The 26820-nt window shown below is 49.0% G+C and overlaps 2 protein-coding genes across 11 annotated transcripts; one reads left to right on the forward strand and one right to left on the reverse strand.

The window, feature by feature from the left end:
• Positions 1-402: 402 nt before the first annotated feature.
• Positions 403-14238, forward strand: Letmd1 (LETM1 domain containing 1). Of its 6 annotated transcripts, none has more exons than XM_052748973.1 (9): positions 403-575; positions 1038-1189; positions 3105-3220; positions 3787-3869; positions 6005-6191; positions 6309-6410; positions 6507-6659; positions 8039-8135; positions 13850-14238. In XM_052748973.1, exons 1-9 carry the CDS (start codon positions 454-456, stop codon positions 13984-13986), a joined length of 1149 nt encoding a protein of 382 aa, XP_052604933.1. In that variant the 5' UTR covers positions 403-453; the 3' UTR covers positions 13987-14238. The 6 variants fall into 6 exon arrangements, 5 of the variants coding, with proteins under 5 accessions (XP_052604933.1, XP_052604934.1, XP_052604931.1 ...); XR_008220708.1 differs by lacking the exon at positions 13850-14238 and adding an exon at positions 8975-10367 and having other exon boundaries at positions 404-575; positions 8014-8135; XM_052748970.1 differs by lacking the exon at positions 13850-14238 and adding an exon at positions 8975-10367 and having other exon boundaries at positions 407-575.
• On the reverse strand, positions 10782-26272 carry Csrnp2 (cysteine and serine rich nuclear protein 2). Of its 5 annotated transcripts, none has more exons than XM_052748969.1 (5): positions 26076-26272; positions 20333-20565; positions 19162-19421; positions 15674-15970; positions 10782-13890 (listed from the first exon to the last, which is right to left on the reverse strand). In XM_052748969.1, exons 2-5 carry the CDS (start codon positions 20481-20483, stop codon positions 12970-12972), a joined length of 1629 nt encoding a protein of 542 aa, XP_052604929.1. In that variant the 5' UTR covers positions 20484-20565; positions 26076-26272; the 3' UTR covers positions 10782-12969. The 5 variants fall into 5 exon arrangements, with proteins under 5 accessions (XP_052604929.1, XP_052604928.1, XP_052604925.1 ...); XM_052748968.1 differs by lacking the exon at positions 26076-26272 and adding an exon at positions 21602-25884; XM_052748965.1 differs by lacking the exon at positions 26076-26272 and adding an exon at positions 21602-25884 and having other exon boundaries at positions 20333-20861.
• Between the last annotated feature and the right edge of the window lie 548 nt (positions 26273-26820).

Below are 26820 nucleotides of genomic sequence, written 5' to 3' on the forward strand. Positions count from 1 at the left end.
GGTCTGCACGGCCACCCCTCTGCACGGGCCACCCCGTCTGCACCGCCACCCCGTGTGCACGGCCACCCCGCCACCGCCGAGCCCGGCGCCCTGGGCGCCCGCAGAGGTCAAGGGCAGCGCCTGCCAGCCCCGGGGCCCTGGGGACCGGACGAGGGCAGAGGGCCTCTCAAGGAGACGGCGTCCTCGGGCTCACGAGCCAGAGCTCCCTCGGGCCGGGCCCGCGCTCCCGGGGGACGGCCCGCTTCCGGTCCCGCCGGCGGAAGCGGCGCCGCGTCCAATCCGGGTCCTCCGGGCGCGCGCGGCCCCTCCTTCCCCAGGCTCGCACGGTGGGGGGCGCCCCGCGGCCTGCCCGGCGCGTGCGCGCTGCGGGGCGGGGCGGGGCGGGGCGGGGCGGGGCGGGCGCACTCTGACCCGGGGGCGACCCCTCCCTCCGCGCCCTTCCCCGGCGTGAAGATGGCGCTGTCCAGGGTGTGCTGGGCTCGGGCTGCTCTGTGGGGCTCGGCCGGCGCCCCCGGACCCTTCGTCACCCGGAGGCTGCAGCTGGGTCGCTCGGGCCCCGCGTGGCGAGCCCCTCGGTGAGGGCCCTGGAGAGAGAAGAGCGTTTTTGACGTAGCAGCCCTCGGAGCGGCTCCACCTCGGCTTCTCGGGGTCCCGCGCCTTGGCCGCCCCCCTCCGCCCCCCGGGTTTTGTTTTTCCACACAGGTTCCCTTCCGAAGGCGGACCCCCGACCCTCTCGGCTCCGTGTTGTCTGCTCTTCCCGCGCACCCTGAGCTCCCCTCTCGGCTTCCCTTGCCCGTCTGCCATAGGGCCTTGGCTCGCCCGCCGCTGGCCCCACGGGCTTTGCGCGCACTCCATGCTCATGCCGTTTTCATCACTTTCCTGCCCGACCTGCCGCCTCTCTCAGACCCAAGAGCTCTGGTGTCCAGAGCTTTCGAGTTTGGGCAATCGTTCTCTGAAACTTGATGTTACAGTAAGGGGCCCCAGGGACCAAGTGGCTCCTGCTAGATCACAGATAGTCTCTTTGATCTTCCTTGTAGGTCTTCAAAGCTCCATCTTTCTCCAAAGGCGGACGTGAAGAACTTGGTTACTTACATGATGACCAAGACAAGAGCGATCAATGGATCATACCATCGTTTCTTGAGCCGGCATTTCCCCCGCTTCTATGCCTTATACACAGTCTTCATGAAAGGTAAACACTGAACTAGAAGTCCCCCCAACCAGCTAGAGAGTTACAGTCAGTGAGATCACTGCGGGGTTCTGCTGCAGGGATATGAGTTGGGATGTTTGAGCATTAATTCTTACAAGCTGTAACCTCGTAAATATCTAGAAAGATGTTACGATGCACAACTTCTGACAATACTGGAGTGGATGTAATTTCCATGTCCTTCACAAGAGGAGGGAACAGTGGCTGTGCAGACCTGCCCCAGTGATTTATCTGTTATCCTAAGAAAATGTGGTCTAAATGCTTATCAGATGGGCCAGCTTAGGTAACTTGAAGTGGAAATAGCACTATATATACTTGATTTAAAATGGAGGTCCACTAGTTCCGATGAAGTGATACCTATACTGTCACTTGGTCACTCTGGAACCAGAATGCATGTTTCAAATCCTAGTTTGTGCCTTATTGACTGTGCACCTGCCCTAGTGACTTAAATTGTCAGTCTCTTGGGTTTCTCATCTATAAAACAAGAATAATAGAACCTACCTAGGGATTGCATAGTTGTGAATATTATTTATTTATTTAGAAAGGGTGTCATGTAGCTTAGTCTGGCCTTGAACTTCCTGTGTAGTTGAGGATGACCTTGAACTTCTGATCTCCCTGCCTCCGCTTTCTGAGTGCTGGGATTTCAAGCCTGAGCCACCATACCTAATTGTGAAGATTAAATCTATCTATCTATCTATCTGTCTATCTACCTACCTACCTACCTATCTAACTATAGTGCTTAGAACAGGGCCTGATCTATGTTAATATGTTATCTATACAGTAAGTGCCCATATTACTATTATTATATCCTATACTTTTACCCACTAATTAAGAGAAAATAGAATGTTGTCAACTCTGAATATTACTATAATTATTATCAACTTCATGGACTTGAAAAATTACCTACCTTTATCTAAAGTGGAGGTGAGAATGGCGAGCTTGCCAGACATGGTGGGTCTATGTCTACAATCCCACAACCCAGCATTCCAAGACAGGAGGATCAGGAGTTCCAGGCCAGTTTCAGTTACATAGCAAGATCCTGTAAAAACAAAGCAAGAAACTAGAAACTCAAAAGTAGTTCATGGCCACTAATCATACACACACACACACACACACACACACACACACACACACATACATATATATATATGTATATATATATATATATATATACACACACACACAATACACACAGTCTGTATTATTTGAAGCCAATCTTGGTAACATTTTGCTCATAAAAATGGAAGCATTAAAATATTTTATTCATTTTATTTGTATGACCTGTTTTGGCTGCATGTATATATGTATCATGTTCATGCCTGGTGCTCTCAGAGGTCAAAAGGCATTAGATACCATGAAATATGAAATATGGATAGTTGTGAACCACCATGAGGGTACTGGGAACCGAACCTAGATCCTCTGCAAGACCAGTAGGTGTTTTCCACCTCTGAGCTCTCTCTCTAGCCCTGGAAGCATTGTAAAAAACTAGATAAATAGAAGGATTATCACGGAATGAAGATTCAAAACGGGATCATAGCAGTATGTCAAATTATGCAATTTGTAAACATGCCCCAGAGAATAGCAAGTTAATCTGACTGGAAAACAGTTAATGCACATAGTTGACCATGATGCCCTGGGGTTAAGGAGCTAGAGTTTAAAACAAGGGGTGAGTAATGAGCTCAAAGGAGACCACTCTGTGGCAGATCATGGTTTGGTTGGGTAATATGCTGGGGAAAAGGATGGGGAGGTCTCAGAGGCGTTCAGCCTTCCTAGCTGAAGGCTTTTGTGTAGCAGTGCTGGGGAGGGGCCAGTGTGTGCATGTGAGTGAACACAGTAGGAAGCTATGGTAAGATTCAAACTGGGATAACATCGCGTTCTGTCCTCCGCTTTGATGGGGCAGGAATACAGATGTTATGGGCTGATGCCAAAAAGGCTAGAAGAATAAAGGCAAATATGTGGAAGCACAATATAAAGTTTCATCAACTTTCTTACCGGGAGATGGAGCATTTGAGACAGGTATGGGCCAGGGACAGATGCCCAGAAGTTCGTGGTGAGGTAATTAACCGAGATCCTAAGTTTGTTTCTTTCCTTTCTTGTTCATCACTGGTCACATGTTTCCCTTTGCCATGAGGCATCCAGCTGTTTGTCAGGATTGGGTTCATTGAGAATGAACTTCACAGCAGGGCTATGTAGAATTTCTGGCACATCTTCTGATTGAATTTGTGAGTAATGAAATTCAGTTTGGTTTTGAACATACAAAGATCTGCACAGAGCTGCAGGGCAGCCGGAGGTGTTTGGCAGTGATGTGACAGGCAGTTGGAAGCTGCGATAAGAGTCCAGGAGACGTTCTGCAAGTCAGAAAGAGTTCACTGCGGGGTTTGATAAAAGGTCAGGCCCTCTACTCAATATTTGGGATACAAAATTAACATCAGAGGTCTACCCTCAGGAACTTACCATTTAGAAGATAGAAATAAGCATGGTCCTTTTTCAAGTTCACTGTCCAGTGAGTGGGATGGAGGGATTGTCCATGTTATCAGGAACTTACGTGGGTTAACACGGTATCCGTGTTTATTTCTGTCTAGTTCCGTCGAGATATCAGCAAGTGTCTTTTCATAGGCATCATTTCCATCCCACCCTTTGCCAACTACTTGGTCTTCCTGCTAATGTGAGTACATACTACCACTAGATCTCAGAACTATAGATCTTTTTTAAGAATTAAAAATCATTTTGCCTGATGTAGTGGCACATAATTTCAGCACATGGGAGACAAAGGCAGGAGGATCAGAAGTTCAAGGCCAGCCTAGATTATAGAATGAGTTCAAGGCTAACCTGGGCTACATGAAACCTTTTCTCAAACAAACAAAACAAAAACAAGCCAAGAAATTTATTTATTTATTTTTAAATTACTTTTTTGTCTTTTATGTATTTGTGGTTATGTGAGCTTATATGCCCCACATGCATGCAGGATCCTGTGGAGCAGAAGAGGGCGTCAGATCCCTTGGACTGGAGTTATAGATGGTTGTGAGCTGTCATATCGGTGCTGGGAATTGAACCTGGCTCCTCTGTAAGAACAGCAAATGCTGCTAACTGTTGAACCTCTCCAGCTCTTGTCCCCAAGTTGTTAAAAACTGCTCAGTGACCTGTCAGGGACAGGTGCAGGTGGCTCAGCGGCCCTGGGTGTGTGAGGTGACCTTAATACTTTCTTGCCCCACAGACAGCATCTCACTCTGCAAGAGGAACAACACTTTGGAAAGTTTTTCAGAAAAGAATACTTTTCATATTCTGATATCATGGCTTTATTACTTCATAGCCAGAGATGACACTTCCAAGCTGTTACCTTGCATGTTGATTCAGCTATCAGTTGCTGTACAATGTCAGCTGCAGAACATAATAGACGAAAATCACCAATCTTTTCATGATTTGGGGTCAAGAATAGGGAAAGAGGGCTGAGAGATGGCTGAGCAGTTAAGAGCATACACATACATGCCGCACCCCCTCCCCCCCCACCCCACAGGACCTCAGTTTGCTTCCTAACACTCATGCTGGGCAGCTCACAGCTGCCTGTAACTCTAGCTCCAGGGGATCTGACATCCTCTTCTGGGCTCTGAACATCTGCATTCACATGCACATAATCAAAAATAAAATAAAAAAAAAAACAAGACTTTAAAAGAAAGTATTTGGCCAGGGGTAGGGGGTGGGGTGGGAGGGTGGCAAAGGCAGGTTGATTCCTGTGAGTTCAAGGCCAGCTTGGTCTACAGAGTGAGTTCCAGGACAGCCAAGACTGTTACACAGAGAAACCCTGTCTAAAAAAACTGAAGGAAAAAAAAAGCAAGTATTTGGATAGGGCTCAGGAGAGTGATGGGCTTTCTTACTTGGGTGATGTTAACAGGCTCTACAGTGATAGTTAGCTGTTGGGTGAACCAGAGGAGGGCCTGAGGTCACTCTGTGCCTGGTGTTTTGATGAGAATACTGGGAGACGGACAGCCTTTTCAGGCTGGCAGCCTGCTTGGTGGCACTTCTTAGACACAGCCAGAGCTCCAGGGATGAGAGGGTCAATGAGCACGTGACTTTTTAAAATCAAAGCCCAAGGCCTCACCATGGAGGCTGTCTTGGACCTCACAAAGGTCTGTCTGCCTCTCTCTTGGTGCCGTAACACCTACCTGTGCTTTCGATATCTTAGTCTTAGAGGTTGTCGACTCTTTTCTGCTCTGGTATGAATTAATCACCCAGAGTGGGGGAAAAAAGAGGGAAATAACCCTTGCCTGCCCATGAAAGAAGCACTAGAGGATTTGTAGCCATGTTTAAAAAGCCCCCTTACATGTGGGTAACTGAATTACAGAGCACATCCATGGCCTTTTTAATGCTGTGTCCATATGACTGTTCTGGGGTAGGTTGTCAGCATCATGCACAGCATCCAGCTCCATATGAAACTGTTCTGAGAAGGTTCTTTTTTTTGTTTTTTGAGACAGGGTTTCTCTGTGTAGTTCTGGTGCCTGTCCTGGAACTCACTCTGTAGACCAGGCTGGCTCTGCCTCCCGAGTGCTGGGATTAAAGGCATGCGCCACCACCGCCCTGCCTGAGAATGTTCTTTACCTGCTTTAGTTCAAACGGAGGCATTTTATCTGACTGCTGCACCCAGGCTTCCTCTGCAGCCACATTTCAGTAATGCCACTTGCAACGGTGCCAAGACGTGGGCTGAGACTCACAGAAGAGAGAGTGTTGGGCAGAGAGGCACGTCTCTGCCAGATGCCTGATTAGTCCACTTTTGGAAAGTGACTTGGTGATGCTTTTTCCTTGTAGGTACCTGTTTCCCAGGCAACTGCTTGTCAAGCATTTCTGGACCCCCAAACAACAAGTTGATTTCTTAGATATTTATCACAGTCTCCGGAAGCAGGCCCACTCAGAAGTCATCACTTACTTAGAAAGGGCCAGCACTCTGGTTTCCGATGAGAGGCTTCAGTGGCATCTGACAGACCTGGGCATCAAGGTACTGCTTTAGCCAAGCCTTTCTCCAGCTGGACCCGGGAGGTCGCTGTGCACAAGAGCTGGTTAGGAGCAGCTGATCAGGGTCTCTAAAATCTACCCACTTCTTTCTTCTTACAAGGTGCGGAATGGTACCCATCCGACAGCTCATGACATCCTGCCTCTCAGAGAGTGCTTCTCTACTCATCCCCTGGGCTTGAATCAACTCCAGGCTGTGCAGATGGTGAGCACACCGAGGCCTTTTGTGTCCACAGGCTCCCCGTGTTTTAGGCTGTAAAGTAAAACCATTTCACATTCTTCCTACCCTGCTGTGTCACAGAGAGCCTTGAGCCGGGCCATGCTCCTCACACCTCACCTGCCTTCCCCCTTGTTGAGATGGCGTTTAAAGAGTCTTACCACTGAGATTCACCAGCTGGACAGGGCTCTGGCAAAGCTGGGGATTGGCCAGCTGACTGCCCAGGAAGTGAAATCGGTAAGAAGTTAACTGCAGCATCAAGCAGTGCCCCAGAGTGGGCTCAAAGCTTACTGGGCTCTTTGTCTTGCTTGTATCAAAACTCAAGCTGTTTCTGGGTTGTTTAGTGGTTTTTATATAGGATCTCACTACGTAGCCCTGGCTGGCCTCAAACTTTTTGTAGATGAGGCTGGCCTTGAACTAAGTGCTAGGATCACAGGCTCATGGTGACATGTTGACACCCTGCTCCTCCGGGATCTCATGTAGCACAGGCTGGCCTCAAACTTAAAGCAATCCTCTTACCTCAGTCTCCCAAGTGTTGGGATTACAGTCAGAGTCACTATACCTGGCTCCAAGCTCTTTCATTTTATTTCTATGGATTTTTTTTCCTTAATGTACATAACTAGTGGGAATGAGTTTTAAAAAAAAGATAAGAAAAGCAAGGCCCTGGGCAGGGTATGATGAACAAGCTTGTGACCCAGCGCTTGGGAGGACCGCCAGGACAACCTGTTTAGAACAAATTCAAGGGCAGTATATTTTAAGCCTGTTATTTTAGATTATATAGATGTATCAGTCAGTTTCCCATTGTAACAAATACTTGAGCTTATCAACTTAAAAGAGGAAAGGTGGTGTTTTTTGTTTTTGGCTCACAGTTTTGGAGGGTTGGGTCCTGAGCAGTCGGCCCCGTTGGTTTTGGTGCCGTGAAGCAGTGCATCTTGGGACTATGAGATGGAGCAAAGCTGTTCATGTCCTGTCGTGGGGTGGTAAGAGACAGGAAGAGGAAGACTGGTACCGTGCAGTGCCCTTCAAGGACATGTGCTCATTGACTCAGACCTCTCTAGGCTTCATCTTTTAGTTCCCACCACCTGCCTCCAGTAGCCCAGAGGAAGTCAGACCCCGACTTCCATTGTGAGCTGAAGCCTTGGTCTCCAGTACTAGGCTTTTACTGTGATGTGTCCTGTGGGCCTTGAGCATGCTGCAGGAGCACTCTAGCAGGGGCATGTTTTTAACCTGGCACAAAGCCTTCAACAGGTGGGCCATGGCAGGACATGTGGTGATAGGCCTGTTTGGTTACATCTGTAGTTTACATTGCATGGTGAAGGTTTCTTTTCTTTTCTTCTTTCTTTCTTTCTTTTTTCTGACACAGGATTTCTTTGTGTAGCCTAGCTGTCCTGGAATTTGCTCTGTAGCCTAGGCTGGTCTCAAACTCAAGAAATCCATCTGCTCCTGCCTCCCAAGTGCTGGGATTAAAGACATGTGTGTGCCACCACCCAGCAACATGGTGAAGGTTTCTTATGGGAATGAGGTTGCAACTTACTCAAAAGGTCCAATCACTTGTGGCTTTCTGTCTCTGTGGCATTCTATGATTATGAAGGATGTTTCTCTTCTGAGTGGTGCAGGCTTGCTATCTTCGTGGCTTGAGTTCTACCCATATTGCTGAGGACAGGTGTCGGACTTGGTTGGGAGAATGGTTGCGGATTTCCTGCAGCCTCGAAGGTAAGGCAAACCTCGGTGGATGTGCTCCTGAAATCTGAACTTTAGAAAACAAACTAAACAACAACAATAATGAAAACCAACCAAACCCCAAACCAGGGTCTCCCTGTGTAGCTCTGGCTAGTTTGGAACTCAGTATGTACCAGATTGGCTTTGAACTTGCAGCTATCCTCCTGCCTCTCCTCCTGAATGTTGGGATTATATGCAGTGCACTACCATGCCCACTCATTTTTCTACTTTATTTTGGGATTACGTGCTGAGTATCATGAAGCTTTTCTCTGTCATAGATTTATTTTGTAATTGAACAGGCACAAACTCAAGTGTCTATTATAGCACAGACTGCGTAAGACAAAAGGACTGCTTGCTGCTCTGAGGCAGAGCTTCATAGCCTGGGCACTATTGGCCTTTTGTTTGGGGGGCTTCTCATGCACAACAAGGTATTTAACAATTGCCTGTCCCCATCCCATGGCAGTCACAGCCCTTTGTCTCTAGGGTGCCAAACAAAAGGTATCTCTAGATACTGCCTGAGCTTGGGGTGCTAAGGAAAGGGACAGGATTGTCCTGGGTGAGAGGCAGTCTCGAAGCTAAGAAATGTCCTCACAGCACCAACTTCTACCACATGGTGACTGACACCCTGTGAGAATCAACACCTAGCAGCTGTGCATAGATACTGGGAGCCGAGAAAAGCGCACATGCAGGGGCTGGAGTGAAGCAGGGATTCGCAGAGAATGGCCCCATGAGGCTCCCCTCCCTGGCTTTCTACCCGGTGTCAAGCTCTGTACTCAAGGCAGTTAAAAGTAAACCGTGTTCTAGCCGCGCACTAACCCCGATGATGTTTTCAGAGGCCGAGCTGTCCCTCCTGCTGCACAGTGTGGTCCTGCTCTCCACCAACTACCCTGAGACAAGGCGCTGAGTGAACCACGGAGAGGGACGATGTCCTGCAGTCACATAACGTAGTAGTGTGGGACCAAAGGGCACCCGCCAGCAGTCCGTACACTCTTAGTGTGGGAGGCAGAAGAGCAGGTTCTGTGGGCTTCGCAGCACGCTACCCATCTGGGAGCTATAGCCATTCCTCACAGCTTGAACCTCACAGCTTGAACTAAACACACGTGTGTGGTGCCATCCCGTCATGCTAACCTGGAACTGGCAAGCGCCTCTGGTACTGGACTTTTATTGTGATGAAATGTTTAGGTCCTATTAAGTCTGTTTTTGCCCAGGTTGGAATCATTTGGCCTAAAATTCATGACTGCCATGGTTTGTTTTTAAATTTCTATTTTTTTTTTTTCCCTGAGATGAGTATGTTGCCCAGGCTGGCCTCAAATTTCTGTGCTCAAGGGATCCTTCCACCTCAGGCTTCTGGGTGCTGAGGCTACAGGTCCAAGTCACACTGGCCTCACTGCCGTGTTCTTCATATCCGTGAGGGTGTTTTTTTGCTGGTTTTCTTGAGATGTTGAGGATGGCCTTGAACTCGTGCTGGGATCCAAGCTGAAGCACCAGTGCTCTGTGAGATGTGAGGAGCTGGCCAAGTGCTCGACACTCAGCCCTTTCCACAGAGAGTTTGGGTGCCAAGAACACTGCTGCTTGGACTGGGGTGCTGCACCTGGGCTGCACCCAGATGCCCTGACGGTCTTTTCTTATCCTGCCCCTTTTATTTTGGCGTTTTGGAGACAGAGTCTCGCTCTGGCCTGGATTTTACTACATAGCCCAGGCTAGCCTTCAATTCCTAGCAATCCTGAAAACTCTGCCACAGCCTCCTGGGTACTAGGATTATAGCATGAGCCACTAGGCCTGGCCCGTCCTTTTTGATGTGACCAAAAGTAGGGGCACTTTCCATGTCACTAACTGGACCGTCCACCCTCTTCCTTTAGTATTCTTAATTTATGGGAACATTCTAAAGGAGGTGAAAAGGAAGAGGATCGGCTGCCCGGCCCCTTCCCTGCACCTATCCCCCAGTGTCTTAATTTTCAGGCTGTCTGTCACATAGCCCCTAAGGACCTTCCTCCGTGTTTGCTACCTCCACTGTGTTGCACTAAGCATCTGGAGCCGGCAGTGGCTGCCTTCTCTAGGCCATGGGTCAAGTCGTGTAAGGTACTCCTTACTGCCTGGCCCTGGGAGACCAGGAGATCTACATCAAGGTAGTAAACTGGGCTTGGCTGTTGTGTGTACATCTACGATAACTTACTGTAAATGCATGAAGCACTGTTTTTTAAACCAAGTAAAGACTGCCTGAAACCAGTTTTTGGGAATTACTTACGCACTTTACTCATTTTCCCGAGGCTTCTTTTTATAAGACTGATGTAACATAACTAATGGGTATGTAATTGGTTGGAACAGAGTTTTTTGATGGGATGAAAGCAAATTTGAAAGGAGCTGTTTAATGTTATCTCTCAGACACACTAGAACAGCCATGGTTAGCAGGAAAAACACAACTGCGGGCAGCAGGTCTAAGAGGCAAAGGCTGTCTGGGCTGCAGCGGTGCACAAGGAGATCCGGGCAGGGCAAGTTCTGGTGCGAAAACACAAGAATCTACGTTTCTCTCACAGAATAGTCCTACCACGGACATCAGTTCCTAACTGACCTAGTCAGCCCTACAGACACAGCAAGGGAAGTTAACAAGTAGCTGTAGCTCGTGAAGGTAGTATCACACCATTCTTTTGAATATTTCTTTAATATTACATTTAAATATTCTCTTTAAATACAGCATTATTACAATGTAAAGAACCTAGAGGGAGAAGTTGTTTTCAGAGAGCCAGACAAGCTTTGGGTTTACACTGAGAACGTGACCTGTGCACAGTATGCAGGAGACAGCACAGTGCACAAGAGCTGTGGTGAAGAGCCACAGCTTACCTAGGCCTGCCTGAGGGGACCGGTCCTGCTTCTGTGACCAGAGGCCTGGCCTTCCTAGCAACCAGGAACTATCATTTCTGTCCAACTCAGTTAGCACCAGAAATCTGATGGACTCAGTTGTAGAAAAGGTCCTTGACATTCGTCAATGCTAAATAGTTAGCACTCAGAAGTTTGGGGTCAGTTTGAATGAGAACATGGAATTAATGAAGAGGAATAAGAAACTAGTTATACAGAAATACCAAGGATCTTGGGGTTGGCTGGTCTTTGTGACAATGACTAGTATGTTTCTTAATGACTACCCAAGTCCGGGGCTCAGAGGTGGAGTCTTGATCCTTTCCAGCAAACCTTCAAAGATTCTTCTCTCCACCAGTAAACGTCTCAGTTTAGCTTTGGTTTTGGGTTTGAGAGTTCTAGCTGAGGGTGAGAGCATGTTGGCCTCTGGTACTTAAGGTAACTCTTGTGAGGCTGGAGAGAGAGCTAGGTACTTCCTTAAGAACTCCAACAATAAAACCAAGCAAACCCAGAAATGAATAGCAGTGGCAGAATGGGTAAAAATCAGGATCTGTATCAAATACAGGGAGCTCTAGGCTTAGGGTCGGAGAGTTAGAGGTGTTTCTGCTGCCACCCACATTCAAGTTCACTCTACGACACCAGGGCCTTATTATCCCACATAAATAAATACCGCTGAGTGAAGTGGTGTGCACCTCAAACCCAGCAATCGGGATGCATGACCAGGAGGAGGACTGCCGCAGGCTGAGGGCCAGCCTGGGCTACATGGTAAGTAAGTTCCAGGCCAGCCAGGGTTATTTAGCAAGACCCTGTCTCAAAAAAAATCAAAGTAAGTTTGGTTTTTCTTTCCTGGTTAGTAAAGAATGATAGAGGAAAACTGTGTTTGGCTCCTACCACCTCCACTTAACCAGGAGGCAGAGGGATCATTGCCAATAAAAAGTCAGTGCTGAATGGGGATCCGGGGACTTTAACTAAGACAGGAGAGGAGTAAGGACTCTGACTGAGGTGAGTGCTGAGACTGAGTCCCAGTCTATAGATTCCAGATTATAATCAGATCTTGAATCCTTTGGAATCTGGGAGTCCTAAGTCACATACTAAGAATCAGTTTGACTTTGTTTTCATAAATCTCCAAGATGGAGGGGTCCAATAAAACCTGAAGTTCTCGGGACTGAACTGTAACATCCAAAGATCTCTAACCCTAGATAACCAAGGACCACAAGGGTACATATAGAGAAAGAGAATCCTAACTAGCTGATGACCTTGTACTACACTTTATATTCCATTTAGAGCCAAGCTCTCCCAAAAGGAGTGTGAGTGTGTGTGTGTACTAGGTGAGAAAGCAAGCACAGTCATCTTCCAGAATGTTCTACCTAATGACTTATGCTCTGTACCATATCCATATCCAACCTGGATTTTTTTCTTTTAAGGAGAAAAGATGGGGAAAAGGCAGAGAAGTTTAACTCTAGAACCTAAGAACATATGAAGGAAAGAATTCAAGTTACAGACCAGGAATCCCGTTTGCAGAGCAGGTCAGGGAACACCAAACATGTTGAAAATTAACTTATTTCCCAGTTAAGAGGTGGGAGAAAGCAGGGTCAATTTTTAGGATGGGAGTTTTGTACAGAAGCAGAGATTCTTCTGTGGCCTTTCTCACAGTGTGACTGATAGACCGAGATGGATGAGGAGGGGCTGCCCTGCAGGGAGCTAGCTGCTCACATCCTTAGTTCTGGCCCCATGCATAAAGAAGAGCTACTTGAGCTACCCAGCTCACTTGTGGCCGACATCTTTGCTCTGGCAGCCCCGAGAGCTCAGTCCTGGGAACTGAGTTGGGCTGGTCTCTTTCCCTTTTAAAAAAGACACGTACTAACAACCCCTTCCTACCCATTTTCCTAAGATTTTCAATAAAACAACCTGGGAGCAGCAGTCTTGTTTTGAAATGGCGTTAGATAATAAATAGAGAATGAGCAGTGTCTATCTCAGGTCACACTGTCAGAGGGAGCTCTAGGGCAGAGTCTTCAGGGGTCCGGTCCTCACTCTGCTGGGAGTTCTGCACTCCACAGTCGTCTTCATTGTCCATTCGGAAGGGCAGGCCTGAGGGAGACCAAGAGGGGTGGAAGTCTCCACTCTCAGGCTCCTTAGGGTTGCAGTCACCAGGCAATAGTTTGTCAACAGTGGGTGTTTTCCCCACCTCTGGTTTACAGAGGGCAGCTGAGTCTGAGGGGCTGTGAGCCACCAGCGAGGTAACAGGAAGGGAGAAGACACTCAGATCTTTCTCCTTGGGGAAGGAGGCTGTGCCCTCTTCTGAACCAGACTCTCCTTTCCCTCCCAAGACTGGCCTCTGCTCTACCTGGTAGTACACCAGAGGACCGCTGTTCAAGTAGGGTGGACTGCTCTCCGGGGAGGCAGCCGAGTGCTCCGAGTTCTCAGTAAAGCATAGCACGGAGGAGCCTGGGGGCAGCTGAGCTTGGATGAGAATGGGGGCGGCCAGGCCTGGACATAGCTCTTGGGGGACAGCCAGGGGCTCCTCCAGGATGCACACGCCCAGACTCTCCATGCTCGAGTCCAAGCTAGCGCTAGAGCCGCTTGGGTCCTCCTGCGCCCTGAGTCGCTCCAGCTCCTCTGCGCTCTGCAGGTGCATCACTGCGGTCTCGTTCTCAGCGATAAACTCCTGGAAGTCCTGGGTCTCAGAGCTCTGGGCTCCAGACAGGCTGCAGCCAGTAGTAGGCAAGGGCTCATCCTCAGAGGCTGCTGGGCGACTCACCTGCCGTTTGCTCTCTAGCTCCAGCTTCATGATAGTGTGGAGGTAGTGAGTCCGCACTCGGATTGGGTTAAATTCAATTCGCCCAGCCATGTTTCCACAGCCATCCCTGGAGCAGCCACAAGGAAAGGACATTCGATCCACCTGAGGGAACACAGGAAGTTGTGGCAAGATAAGGCCAACAGCTCTAACAGCAGAGCAGGTGACATCAGCTGGCACACACAGGCAGTTGGGATTTGAGCAGTGATCAGTTCAAAGCGTAACATGCAGCACAGCTAAGAGCACTTGGCAGTGGTTATCAGACCACCACATCTCAGCTCAGCCATTAATTAGTGCCGGCATTCTAGAGTCATCTATTTTCTCCCCTGGGCTTTGTTTCCTCTTCTAAATAAAACGACAAAATCCCATCAAAGGCTCCTTCCAGTTAGCCAGTCTAGTGCTACCTCTGAATGCTGACATCTCAGAGTAGAAGAGAGTGCTGTGCCTCAGGGACTTCCGGAACTTACCTGGTTCACGGGACAATAAAAGGCTGGGCCCAAGCCTTCTGCAGTGACAGGCGTGGTAAGGGAGTGGAGATCTTGCTACGTCAATGCAATACACTCTAGGGAAACTAAACAGAGGTGCCTTAGTGCTGAGGGGCTAAAGTGAAGGTTCACACTGTGACCAGCTCCTCACCACCTGCTTCTCCCTGAGGTTAACCAGTGTAGTTCTGAAGCAGTGACCAAGGTAATTTACTTACAGCCAGGGCTATCTAGAAAGGAGATGTACTGGCACGGTGGCACACGCCTTTAAATCCCAACACTGGGGAGGCAGAGGCAGGTGAATCGCTGTGAATTTGAGGCCAGCCTGGTCTACACAGTTTTAAAGAAAAAAACTAGAAAGGAGATGCTTTCTGCCTCTTTATCTCCCCTTAATATCCCAAAATAAAACTCAGAATTATAGAGCAGACAATAAAACACGTCCTGTAATATCAGCTTATTGAAATCTCTAGACCCCAAAGAATCTTTATCCAGTCCCACCAGTTCATAAGACTATTCTCAGGTTTGTGAATAAATGACTCATCACGGGACTGCAGTCTGGAAAGAAATACTTTGCCAGACCTTTGTTGCTAAATAAAGCCACGGCAAAGAGTTAAAAGTCTCAACCCCAGTGCTCAACACCCGTGCCCTTAGCATGAAGTTCCGTGTGTCCGTTTGGGGTAGTACTTAATTTGGCTATTTAAATGTAAAACTAACCAAAATCCAGTTTCTCAGTCTTTGCATGTCTGGCGTTCCGCAGTGGTGTAGGACAACATGGTTTCCAGGAAAACAGGAATTCATACAATCTCTTAGAATGCCAAGAAGATACTTAAGGATTAAGTTTTGCCAGCTCAGATCTGGTCCTGAATTAGAGAATCTCAAAGCTACTTTGATATTGGAAAGAGATGCTGTGTGCAGGTAAGAATCCATAGGCTGAGCTGGGTGGTGGTGGTGCACGCCTTTAACCCCAGCACTCTAGAGGTAGGTGGATCTCTCTAAGTTGGAGGCCAGCCTGGGCTACAGAGTGAGTTCTAGGCCAGCCAGGGCTACACAGAGAAACCCTGTCTCGAAAAAGCAAAATAAAAAAGCAGAGACTCCCTGGGCTACCTCATTTCTGTTTCCTTCAGAATCACCATTTAAGGAACACCTAGCGAATGGCAGATACCAGCCCGTTCTCTCCTTTGCTGCCAGCTGCTATCACCTCTGAGGCATACATCAGAAGATAACGGGCACCTCCACAGTCTAAGAATCCTGCCCTGCTTGTTGTCTTTGGGAAGATGTGGAGCTGGAGCATAGTCTCAGCCACAGGACCGCCATCCCTGGACTGGAAGCTTTCTATCTTCACTGGCACCCCACCACACCCCCAGTCTTGGTGTAGACATATACCATCTCAGGCCAATCTGACTGACCTGGCATTTAATGCCAGCCTGGCTACAGGCACATGCTTCTGGGTCACAGTAGAGCCGACAGTCACAACCACACTCTTCCCGAGACAGGCGGATGGCTCTCAGTTCTTGCTTCTCTTCGGCATCAATCCGGTGGACCCCGGACGCCCTTAGCAGAGCCCGTCGCCTCTTGGTGGGCAGGGGCTGGAGGAAGAAGTAATCATCCACCTCCACGTTTTCCACATCGATATCTTCATCTGAAACGTCATCCAGTGTCAAGCCATCAGCCTCCACTGACTCCACTGTCCCATTCTTGGTCAGCTGCCAAGAGACAGGAAGGGTCAGCTTTGGAGCATTAGCAACGCAGTGACCAGGACATCCCCGGCTCTGTAGCCTGGAGGGGCTGTGCTGTCCTACACCACTGCAGAACACCAGACATGAAAAGACCGAGAAACTGGATTTTAGTTAGTTTTACATTTAAATAGCCAAAATAAGTAATGGCTGCCATACTGGGCGGCACAGGATGCGATCAAAAACCAGAGCAGAAAGACAGAAATTTTATCTGGCTCACACTACCCTGTCAAAACCAGAGACATTACCTTTCTGAGTCCTAGATCCTCAAAGACGGGTCTCTGCCAGGTCTGGCAGCACAGCTGTGACTTCAGCTACTCAGGAAGCTGAGGCTGGGGCATGAGCAACACAGCAAGATCCTGTCCAGAGGAATGTTTGCCACAAACATTCCTCCATTTCTAGACTGTTACCTGCATTATAACTGTATCAGTGGCTGGGTGTCCTCAGCGACACTGGTAACCTTGTAAAACACCCTCAACTTGAACCCTGGAGAACCCAAACTACCTTCAGAGAAAAAGGGCATACTAGAGTATAGCACCAGCTTCCAGGGCGTTTGTCAATGAACTGAATCCCCATAGTGTAAATAATTACCCGAGTACTCAGAAGAACTGCATTGTACTGTTAAGGGAGCGGGCAGCCCACTATTAACCACTATCAAAGCTCTTACTTCCAACACAGAGCCTAGAAGAGATGTGTTTTCTTCCTTCTAATCCTGGTTTACCTCACTTCAAAGAAAAACCCTGTGAGGTAGGGCAGTGTAAATAACATTGTGTGTGCTATCTACGGGCAGAAATCTGGGTTTTCTGCACTAAGGTGGACAGAAAGCCAGGGCAGGACTCTGTGGAAGGACAGGTGGAGACAATTTCTGGCCAAATGAGCTCTAAACTCACTAGAGGATCTAAGTAAAGAAAATGAGGCCCCACCCCTGGGGCCCTGGAAGCTGCTAGCAGGCTGAAAGCCCAGTCGCTGGAGTCTTTGGTTTATTTCATCAGACTACCAGAGCAGTGCTGGGAGAGGGACTCCTGTGGGAGGCGTGATGCAACGGCGCAGCACAGTAAGCCCGCACCTCACTGCTCGTGGGGGAACGGAGGAGCTGAGAACCCCACTCAGACTTCTCGTCTATTACCTCTGTACCAGGCAAGCAGCTGCCAGGTTCCTTTCTGTAGGCCTTAGGATTGTTCCTATTTGTTTGTGTCGCAGATCTGGCTCATCCCCAGCACTCCTGCTGTTCTCAAAGGAAAGCGACCAGAGAAGCAAGCAGGAGAATTCCGATCTCCACAGAAGGGGTATTTCAGGGCCATGCAGCCTTCTAGTCATTAAACAGGAGAATTCCGATCCCACAGAAGGGGTATTTCAGGGCCATGCAGCCTTCCAGTCATTAAACAGTGCTGGCACAACTAGATACTCTTGAGGAAAGAAAGTCAAGGCCAGGTGTGGTGGCTCATGGAAGTGATAGAGGCAAGAGGAAAAAAGCTCAGAGCTATGCCCTGACCCACAGCAAGTTCAAGGCCAGCATGGATTCCATGAGATCCACCCCCAAAACAAAAACAGACAAAAACAACCACCACCCAACTCAAACTACTTACAATAATGAATCCCATATGGATAAAACAAAACTGAAATATTAGAAAATTGTATGTAATGAAGGTTACAGAGTTCTAACAGTTCACTGGAATAGCCCCAAAGGAAAAGAAATATTAAATGGCACACGAGAGACACAGTATGTATGTTATTTCAAGACTGTGTTCTTATAGGTGCTAAAGACAGGAAAACCTTCCTGGGGAGGAGGCCAGCGTCTGTCTTAGAGGAAAGGGAACCTTCACCGCAACTGAGAAGAATGTTTGTCTAGCTGTTGCTATAGCAACAGAAAGGTGACAGGGTCAGTGACAGAATTCCTCAGAAGAAAGGGAAGGCTGAATGTCATTGTCATTACAGGAACAGGTGTAAGGCCTTAGGAACAAGCTGAGAGCTTGCAAACTGGTGAGACCTAGTTAGTTTGTACCCTCGGCCACCACAGCCTGCTCAGTGTTGTCTACACCCCTGGAAGTCATGTAGCCACCCCATGCTTTGGGCCCAGAAATGAATTCTCATTCACACCCATTCACTCTCACTCATATTCTCCTGTCTCCTGAACTGGGGATAGAACCCGAGGCTTCACACACACTAGGTGAGTGCTCTACCACTGAGCTATGCCCTCTTCTCTGGGGACATGGAAGGACTTATGGCAACTCTGACATGGAGCAGCAACATGCTAAGGCAGACACACGGGTGTCTGGGGAGGGTCTGCTGGTGCCGTCAGCAGAGGGCAGTAGCTGCAGTATTTTTTTTTTTTCCCGAGACAGGGTTTCTCTGTGTAGCTTTGCGCCTTTCCTGGAACTCACTTGGTAGTCCAGGCTGGCCTCGAACTCACAGAGATCCGCCTGGCTCTGCCTCCCGAGTGCTGGGATTAAAGGCGTGCGCCACCACCGCCCGGCTCTGCAGTATTTTTTAAAGAATGATTTATTTGGCCATATCTGGTGGTGGCCTTTAACACCAGCACTTGGGAGACAGAGGGAGGCAGATATCAGTGACCTGAAGCTAGCTGGTCTACATAACAAGTTCTAGTCCCACCATAGGAACCACCATGTGGTGCTGGAGACCAAGCCAGATCCTCTGAAAGAGTAACAAATGCTCTTAAGTGCTGAGCCACCTCTCCAGTACCCTGGTGTTCTAGTCTATGAATCTAACTATGAAATCATGCTACTCTCTGCACCAAGGAGACAGTGTCAGTCTTCGGGGTGATGATGTGGGGTCAGAGGGCAGTGGACCTTCAGAGAATGTCAAAGATCCGAAACCTGTTCTGCTCTGCTCACGAGGACAAGGACAATCACCGACAAACTGAAGTCTGTGCCGTCTTGGTGACAGGCCTGAGAAGTTTCAGGTGTTCACGTGACACCAGAGAAGCTTCCCTGTGACAGGAAGAGGGGACAGCACTCTTGTGTCTCTGGTTGGCAGTGCCACCAGAGACGACAGGAGACTGAAACTAAGCTCCGACTGAAAGGATGAGACTTCTCATTACAAGATAAATGGCACTCTCTGAAGAAATGCTATCACTGGGCACAGTGGGCTTCCCTCTTGGTCTCAGCATGCAGGAAGCACCAGGCCCCAGCCCCCATAGTCACCTTCATTTTCTTGGCATGAAGCTTCTCCTCCTTCAGGTGCTCACGAAGAATCTCTCTATGGTTCACCTCCTGTTCCTGTGCGAACTCACAAAGGGTGTAGCTGCGTACAGAGTTATGGCGCTGGGCCATTCCTAAAGAACTCCCACCTTGGCTGGGCACACTGGTGAAACCCTGGCGCCGGGCAAAGTAGTATACAGTCACTTGGTCAAAGCGGACATTCTTCCTCCGCAGTTGCTTCTGCCGCTTCAGGATGGATGTGGCTGTGAACGGAACACATGGGTCTTGATCCCGAGATGGCTTGCTCAGGGCTCTCGCCTGCTCTTATTCATCTAGGCTCTTAACTCGTTCTTAAATGTGAGACTATTTCCAAGTCTTATGTCATACGCAAAACTGGAAAGAGCCTTCAGCCTCAGCTGGTTCATACCACTGCCTCCAGCCTGATTTAATCTAAATGATGGCCACAAAGTCTATTTTTAGACAGCAACTGGGGAGCACTAGGTATTCTTTTTAGGAGAAAAGAAAAGTGCCATGTGATAGTTTAAACTAATTAAAACTCAATTTAAAAAATTCAGCTCTTCAGTTTGTATTTCAGTAGCCACATGTGACCAAGAACTACCAGTGGACCATGATGACGAGGAACATTTCTACCCCAGAAAATTCAATGGACAGTATTCGACAGTGGGATCTTCGAGAACAGGCCTGATGATAAATATTTCAGGCTCTTTGGGAGATGCCACTGTGCCCAGGCTAGGTGCCATTGGAAAAGCTGTCAGGCGTGCTCTGAACTGAAACAACAGTACCCCTCAGGGCTTTCTTTTCAGGGTTCAAACCCTTGGAGATCTATGGGATCAAGACAATAGGAATGAAGAGATCTGGAGGTTCCCAGGGTCCAAAGCAAACATCTACTCCTACTCCAGTTAGTTTCTTGAACCTCTGGACAAGTCCTCTGAGGTCTTCCTTTCTCATCACTTCCCACCCATTCTGGGCACCCCAAACCACAACCCAAGTAGAATGAATCAGACTTCAGCCTACGCTGAATGTTGTATGCAGTGAGGTTTCCAAAAACCAGGGACATGCTATGGAAAGGGCAGATCCCCAGGATGGACAGAAGCGGTCTCAGGCTGCAGGGGCTCTCTGGGGAACACGGGCGGGCAGGGAGCGGCTCACTCACGTGTGAAGCTGGCAGTCGTGGGAGGGTTGAGGCTGTCACAGCTGTCAGCACTGTCACTGCTGGAGACCTCATCATCTGAGTTGGAAACTGAGGAGCCCACATCCACATCGTCAAATTTCCTCTTGAGCCCTGAGCCTGAGAATGCATCCATTGGCTTCAAAAGGCTTCCTTGGGGAGCCAACCACGATGGCCCCAAAGCTGCTCACCACCAGCTAGCCAGGAGCATTAGGATTCTGCCCAGGGGAGAAGAAGAGTCAGCACTGCTGTCCCGAGCAGACAGACCCGTCCCATCTGTAATCACATGGTTCTAACTGAAGAGAAAGAAGCTCCGCACCTGGCCTGGCACTAGTCTGCCTGGTCCCAGGACCAGGTCGTTTCTCTGCTGACTCTGGCCAGCGTTCTTACTCACTTCCCATCCTGCTGGCCACAGGAGTCACTGACTCAGGCTGTCATTCACTTTCTTCAGATCACACCGGAGGGCACTCCCAGGATCCCTGGGGGACTAGATCAAAGACGGCAGAGCCTTTGCCTAAACCAAAGTCAGACCCAAGTATTCAGCCCAGTGATAACGTAGTCTGGCATTTCCCCAAGTGTATATCTTAAATACACTAGTCGCATGGATATTAATAGCTTTTTGAATGAAAATAGGACTGCTGTTAAGATAGTTTAGAAAACCACCCATGGCAGAACCTCCTGGGGTTTAATATACTTAGGAGCGCTCATGGTAAAGGCTGGAAGAAAACTGAGCAGCGTTTCACAACCTGATTATTGAACCCACTGTTTCCAAAGTATGTTAGGGGCAGATAATCCCTGGAACACACTTTGGGAAATTCTGCTCCAGGCTCTCAATGTTGAAGGACATTGGCAGTCAGGAAAACCCTTGACCCAGATCTTCGCAAGTGTGAAGTGTCTCACCAGGCTCCCAGAAAGGGCAAATTTAGTACTAAAGAAAGGAGCCAAGATTAGAATCTGCACTGGCTTCAAAACCCAGAAAGTGAGGCTCTGGGTGTAGCTCAGTGGCAGAGTGCTTGCCTAGTATACACAAGGCCCCGGGGTTATCCCATCCCCATAAATGAAACAACGACCAGACTTGTTCTCAATCTTATACTGGTCTCTCATCATTCCCTGTGCAAAGAAGGGAATAGAGCTTTACAGTCTCTGGCCTCTGAAAAGAAACCATAAAGGAAAACGGAAAAAGAAGTGACAATTAGTCCTGGCTACACCAACACAATCAGGCCCAGGTCTTTCTCCATCTTTCTTTGGACTTACGTTCCGAAAGGACATGGATCTGCACAGGAGAAATGCTGTCAGAGCCAAACCCACATGTGACGAGGTAAGACACTTCCCACACTATGATCTCACTGGTTGCTAACTGTACAGCAGGATTAACAGCACTGCCCAGGAGACATGGCTGCATTCCTGCAGAGCAGCTACCCAGAATTCACTGTGGAGACAAGAGAGATCCGCTACAGTCCTGGTTTTCTGGATGACATCTTTAGTAGCAATTTAGATCAGCTCTACAAAGTTAACCAGACCTGGTGCGTGCTTTAGGGATTTCCTAAAATACCTACTCAGATCATATAAAAATTCTGCATTCCAGTCACAAGATGAACCGAAGCACCTTTGCCTTCAGAGTTTTCAGACAAGCACATCCCTTAAGTAAGTTTGGCTAAGAAGAAAAATTCAAATCAAGAGCTTGTTAAGAATTATAATCAAGGAGCTGGGAGTGGTGGTGAACACTTTTAATCCCAGCACTTGGAGGGAGAGGAAGGCAGATCTCTGTGAGTCTGAGGCCAGCCTAGAGAGTTCCAGGACAGCCAGGGCTGTTACACAGAGAAACCCTCTCTTGAAAAACAAAACAAATAAACAAAAAAGAATTATAATCAAGGGCATGGTGGCACACACCTTAATCTCAGCATTCAGAAGCATAGGCAAGTGGATCTCTGAGTTTGAGGCCAGTCTAGTCCAAGAGCGAATTCTAGGACAGCCAGAGCCACATAGAAACTGTCTTATAAATGTGTATATATATATATAAATATATGTATGTATTTATATATATATAAAAGGCTGGCAGTCAGCAGTAGAGTGCTGGCTGCCCTTCCAAAAGATCTGGGTTCGGTTCCATCATCCAGCCCTCTAACTCCAGTTTCAGGGAGTCTGAAACCCCCTTCTGGCCTCCTCAGGCACCAAGCACACAGTGGTATACAGACACATATGCAGATAAAAATGCCTATTCACATAAAATAAATCCGAAAAGTTTTTTTAAAGAATCCAGTGAGTCCAAGGTGTCAGCTGTGACCCTTGGGTCTGACCACAGGTCACCTCCTTAGAAATGACAAGCATCAGGAGTGAAGGGGCTTTGTGTGGGTTAGGATTTTAGCTGGGTTAAAGACGATGCCTTTCAGCTAACAAATGTCTCATTCCGTTCTATTCTGGGTGAAGGAGCATGGCGGGCAGGGGCGGGGGGAGGGGGACACCTTTGTCACTAAGTACTCATGTGGCTACTACAGAGGAAAAGGAGACTGCTGTCGGCTGGGTTCACACCACCAGTGCCTTCTCAACCACAGGAGAACCAACCCTGAGCAGAAACCCTGCTTTCTTGGAAAAGGCTTAAGTGCCCCTTCAACTTAACTGGGCTCCAGTCAACACTTGTAGAAAAATGGCTGTTCCTCAGCCTGGAAGCACTCAGGGATTTGTGATTGGAAGCAAATGTGCACTCTGCTCTCTCCTCAGGATCCTCTGCTTCCGGGCGTGTGGGTTTCCTCTGACTATGACTCTTTAAGTCTCACATGAACTTGGATCTGGGCCAAAGCCATCTTTATTACTAAAATTCCCCCTTATCTTGACTCAGCTGCCCTCAAGAGAACCCTCTGGTCAGGGCTACTTTGTGCCCTTGAGTGTGGCGATGCTGGCTGCTTGCTCTAAGCCTCTTCGTTCACATCTTCTGACTTCTGGGCTTGTGGATTTGGGCAATGACAGAGGTAGGTAGGAAAGGTGGGGGGGGAGCCGTCAAAACGTAAGGAAAAGTAATTTCCGTAAGCTGTCAATAATCGGGTCTACACGTGTCAATAATGTGTACACTGACCTATATGACCTATTCCATTAAAGGGCTGGGGGTGTGGCTCAGTGGTACAGTGGTTGCCTACCACGCTTGAAGCCTTCCCTGGTTTCAATTCCCAGCACCACAAAATAAACAAAAACCCTTTCACGGACGATGCTCTGGAAAATTCTTGAGACTCAGTGTTGTAGCTCTCTTCACCTTACTCGGGATGTTAGCAATACTTCCTGTAATGTAGCCCAGCTTGGCCCCACGAGACCCCAGCTTGTTTCTGGAGAAAGGTGTGGAACCCACAGTGGTCCTCTTGCTGTGCTGGGATCCCAGGTGTGTGCAGCAAGGGCAGCCCTCCAGCACTGGCGAACTTCATTTCTATCGTCATCTCCTGGCAAACAATGTATGTTTATATTCCAACTTCGCTCTCCTTGTCCAGCTCTCTGGGGTGAACTTGACCATGAGCCTCCCACCTAGTTAGTCCCACACTGCCTTGAAGAACTCATGTAGTACCACAGCAACCACGAGAACAGGTTCCATGAAGAACCAGCCATTCCCACGGGTTCAACTATTCCCGTAACCATTGGCAAAAGATCAACGCCTGAGTTCAGAAGACACTCATTAACCCTCACCTGATGGCACAGACATGGAATCCCAGCACTTAAGTGCAGGGGGAGCAGGAGTTCAAGGTCATCCTTGGCTACAAAGCAAGTTTGTAGCTAGTCAAGGCTACAGGAAACCCCATCTTGATCCCCACCTCTCCACTTCATGCCTTATATCCAAGCAGTCAAACCTACACAGAAATAACCAAGGCGAGACTAGCAATGCAGGCCAGAATACTCAACCGTCTAACTAAACATCTCAAACAACAAATAATGCTATCTCTCTAGAAGCTTCTACATGCTGGTGAAATGAGAAGTCAGCTGACACATTCTGACAACACGCCTTTCGGTGTTTTGTTAAGTGCGTCCAGCTGAACGGTTCCCCAAGGTACACAGTATAGTTCATAGCAATCGTACACAGAAGACATTCATTTGGCTAGCACCAAATAAAACCAGCATGCGTATTTCAGTACTAGGTCTAAGCCTTCTTCAGGCTGATGAGGACAGAAAACCTCAAGTCCCAACTTACATAAGAATAGCAAAAACTGGGTGTGGCCAGCACAAGGGAGGCAGAGGCAGGCAGATCTCTGTGAGTTCGAGGCCAGCCTGGTCTGCATAGTGAGTCCCAAGAGAGCCTATGCAAAGGGACACCGCCTCAAAATAAACAAACAAACAAAAAACAAATAAATAAATAACTGGGTCAGTGTAGGGAAAACTGTGGACGCAGAAAACATTTGTAAAGTTTAGGTACGTGAGCCTTTTTCTTAAATGAGTCCAAAATCCTAAGACAAGGTTCACCTCACAGGAAAGAGCCTTTCCACTCAACTAGAACCCAGAACCTGGTGTTCTGCTAAAGTAAAGGTCAAGGAATCTTAGACTATCAGCCACCATTGAGGTAGAGCTGCGGGGAGAAAGCTTGCCGTCACACCATCCAGTAAATCTGAGGAAGACGCCCTACCCTGCGTCCCTTTTACAAGATACTGTGGGTGATTCTCAAATCTACAGTTTCACAGATCCATGCGTCCTTGTCATCACCAAGATCATGACATCGGAAAAGCACTTCAGGTACTCACTGAAAACCTCCTGTTTAACCCGCCCCCACTCCGGGTTCCTACCCGTTTACTAACTAACACGAGGTTAGAATTTGGCTTTCCACATGTAAGCCACATCCTAGGGAAGACACAAGATCTTTGTGGGAGACCTGGAACATGATGCTGCATTAACTCTTCTCTGAAGGATAGCGTCATTTATAACTCTGCCACATACCAACACCCTGGTTTCAGAGATTTGTAAGATTTAAAGACACCAAAGAAAAGGAGAATGTGAATCGGCTGCGGTTTTACCATGAACTGAAAACCGGAGGACAAGGGCAACAGTGTTGTCTCCTGGGGAGAACTTCTAACCTTTCATACTGAAGAACAGTTTGTATGTCACACTGACACTCTAAACCCTTCGAAAGGATGAATCAAGACCATAGCACTCAAATGGGGATGGATGGCAGGCGGCTGCGTGTTTGGGCCTGAAAAAAAGATCAAGCTAGCGACCAGGACAAGCAATGCTCTCATTTTCGCACATAACGCCAGAAAAACGGGAGACATCAGGAACCAGAGCAGAAGGTACATGTCAAGTCACCAGTCCGCCTTCACGCAGCGGAGGAACCCTTCAGCCCTCAATCCATTGATTCCCGCTAGCCTTCCCGCTCGTTCCGGTCGTCTGCAGTCCCCACACAGCCTTCCACATCCTCCTGCCCGCTACTCACAAATTCCCAACCACTCCTCCCACATTTTCCTCCGGGCCCCCTCCCCTTCCTTCACTTCCCTCCATCCCACATCACTGCCCACTCCATCCCGAACTCTGCCGTCAGCCGCAGTCCCGCCGGCTTCCAAGCCGCCCGGCCGTCCCTCGAGCCAGCCCGCAGCCCGGCCCGCGTCCCCGGCGCCCCTCGCTCCCACGCCTCTTCCCAGAGGCGCCCCGGCTCCCCGCCCCCCGCCCCCTCGCTCCGCACGGCTCTGCGCCGGAGCGCTGCTCCACCACAGCCGCTGCCGAGCAAGGACGAGGCGGACCCCTCCGCCCCGCACCCCAGGCCCATTACCGGCCCCGCCGCCGCCGCCGCCTCTCCCGTCACGGTCTCCGCCGCCCCCGCTGCCGCCTCAGCCCGTGTGCAAGGAGGGAAGCCCGAGGCGTGCTGGTCCCCCGGCCCGTCGCGAGGCTCCCGGGGCTGCAGGGCGTGTGGGCCGGCCGGCAGGCGGCGGGGGGCGGGCGGCTCTGCACTCGGGCACCCCGGGCAGCACAGCCCAGAACCGCCCCGGCTCCGGCTAACAATAGGCTCCGGCTGCAGCGCTCTGCCTCTTATAGGCGCCGGCGCGTCGTGGCCGGGCCCCGGGGCAGCCTGGGAAATGGAGTCTCCACCCGGCCCACGCCCAATGGCATGCCGGGAGTCGGAGGCGGCCAGTGCCGCAAAGCCCTTAGCCCGCCCTGGAACGAGCATCGGACCCCTGGAGAGAGACATCAGGGCAGCTGCAGCCTTTGGAAGCGCAAGGCTGCCGACCCTCGGCTACACATCCGCACTAACTAAACGAATTCTCCTATAAAGCCCTCCTTCTCCCCGCACCAGGACCCCAGGCCCATGCCTGAGGAACGTGATACTCACGTTCACAGGGTTGTCCCCATATGACTTGCTGCAGCTGGCCTAAATTAATCAAAGGAATTACAATGACCTTTCTTCTTCTTCTTCTTCTTCTTCTTCTTCTTCTTCTTCTTCTTCTTCTTCTTCTTCTTCTTCTTCTTCTTCTTCTTCTTCTTCTTCTTCTTCTTCTTCTTCTTCTTCTTCTTCTTCT

Source organism: Peromyscus californicus, unplaced genomic scaffold (assembly GCF_007827085.1).
Source record: "Peromyscus californicus insignis strain IS unplaced genomic scaffold, ASM782708v3 Scaffold_20__1_contigs__length_68692818, whole genome shotgun sequence".
Classification (NCBI taxonomy): Eukaryota; Metazoa; Chordata; class Mammalia; order Rodentia; family Cricetidae; genus Peromyscus; species Peromyscus californicus.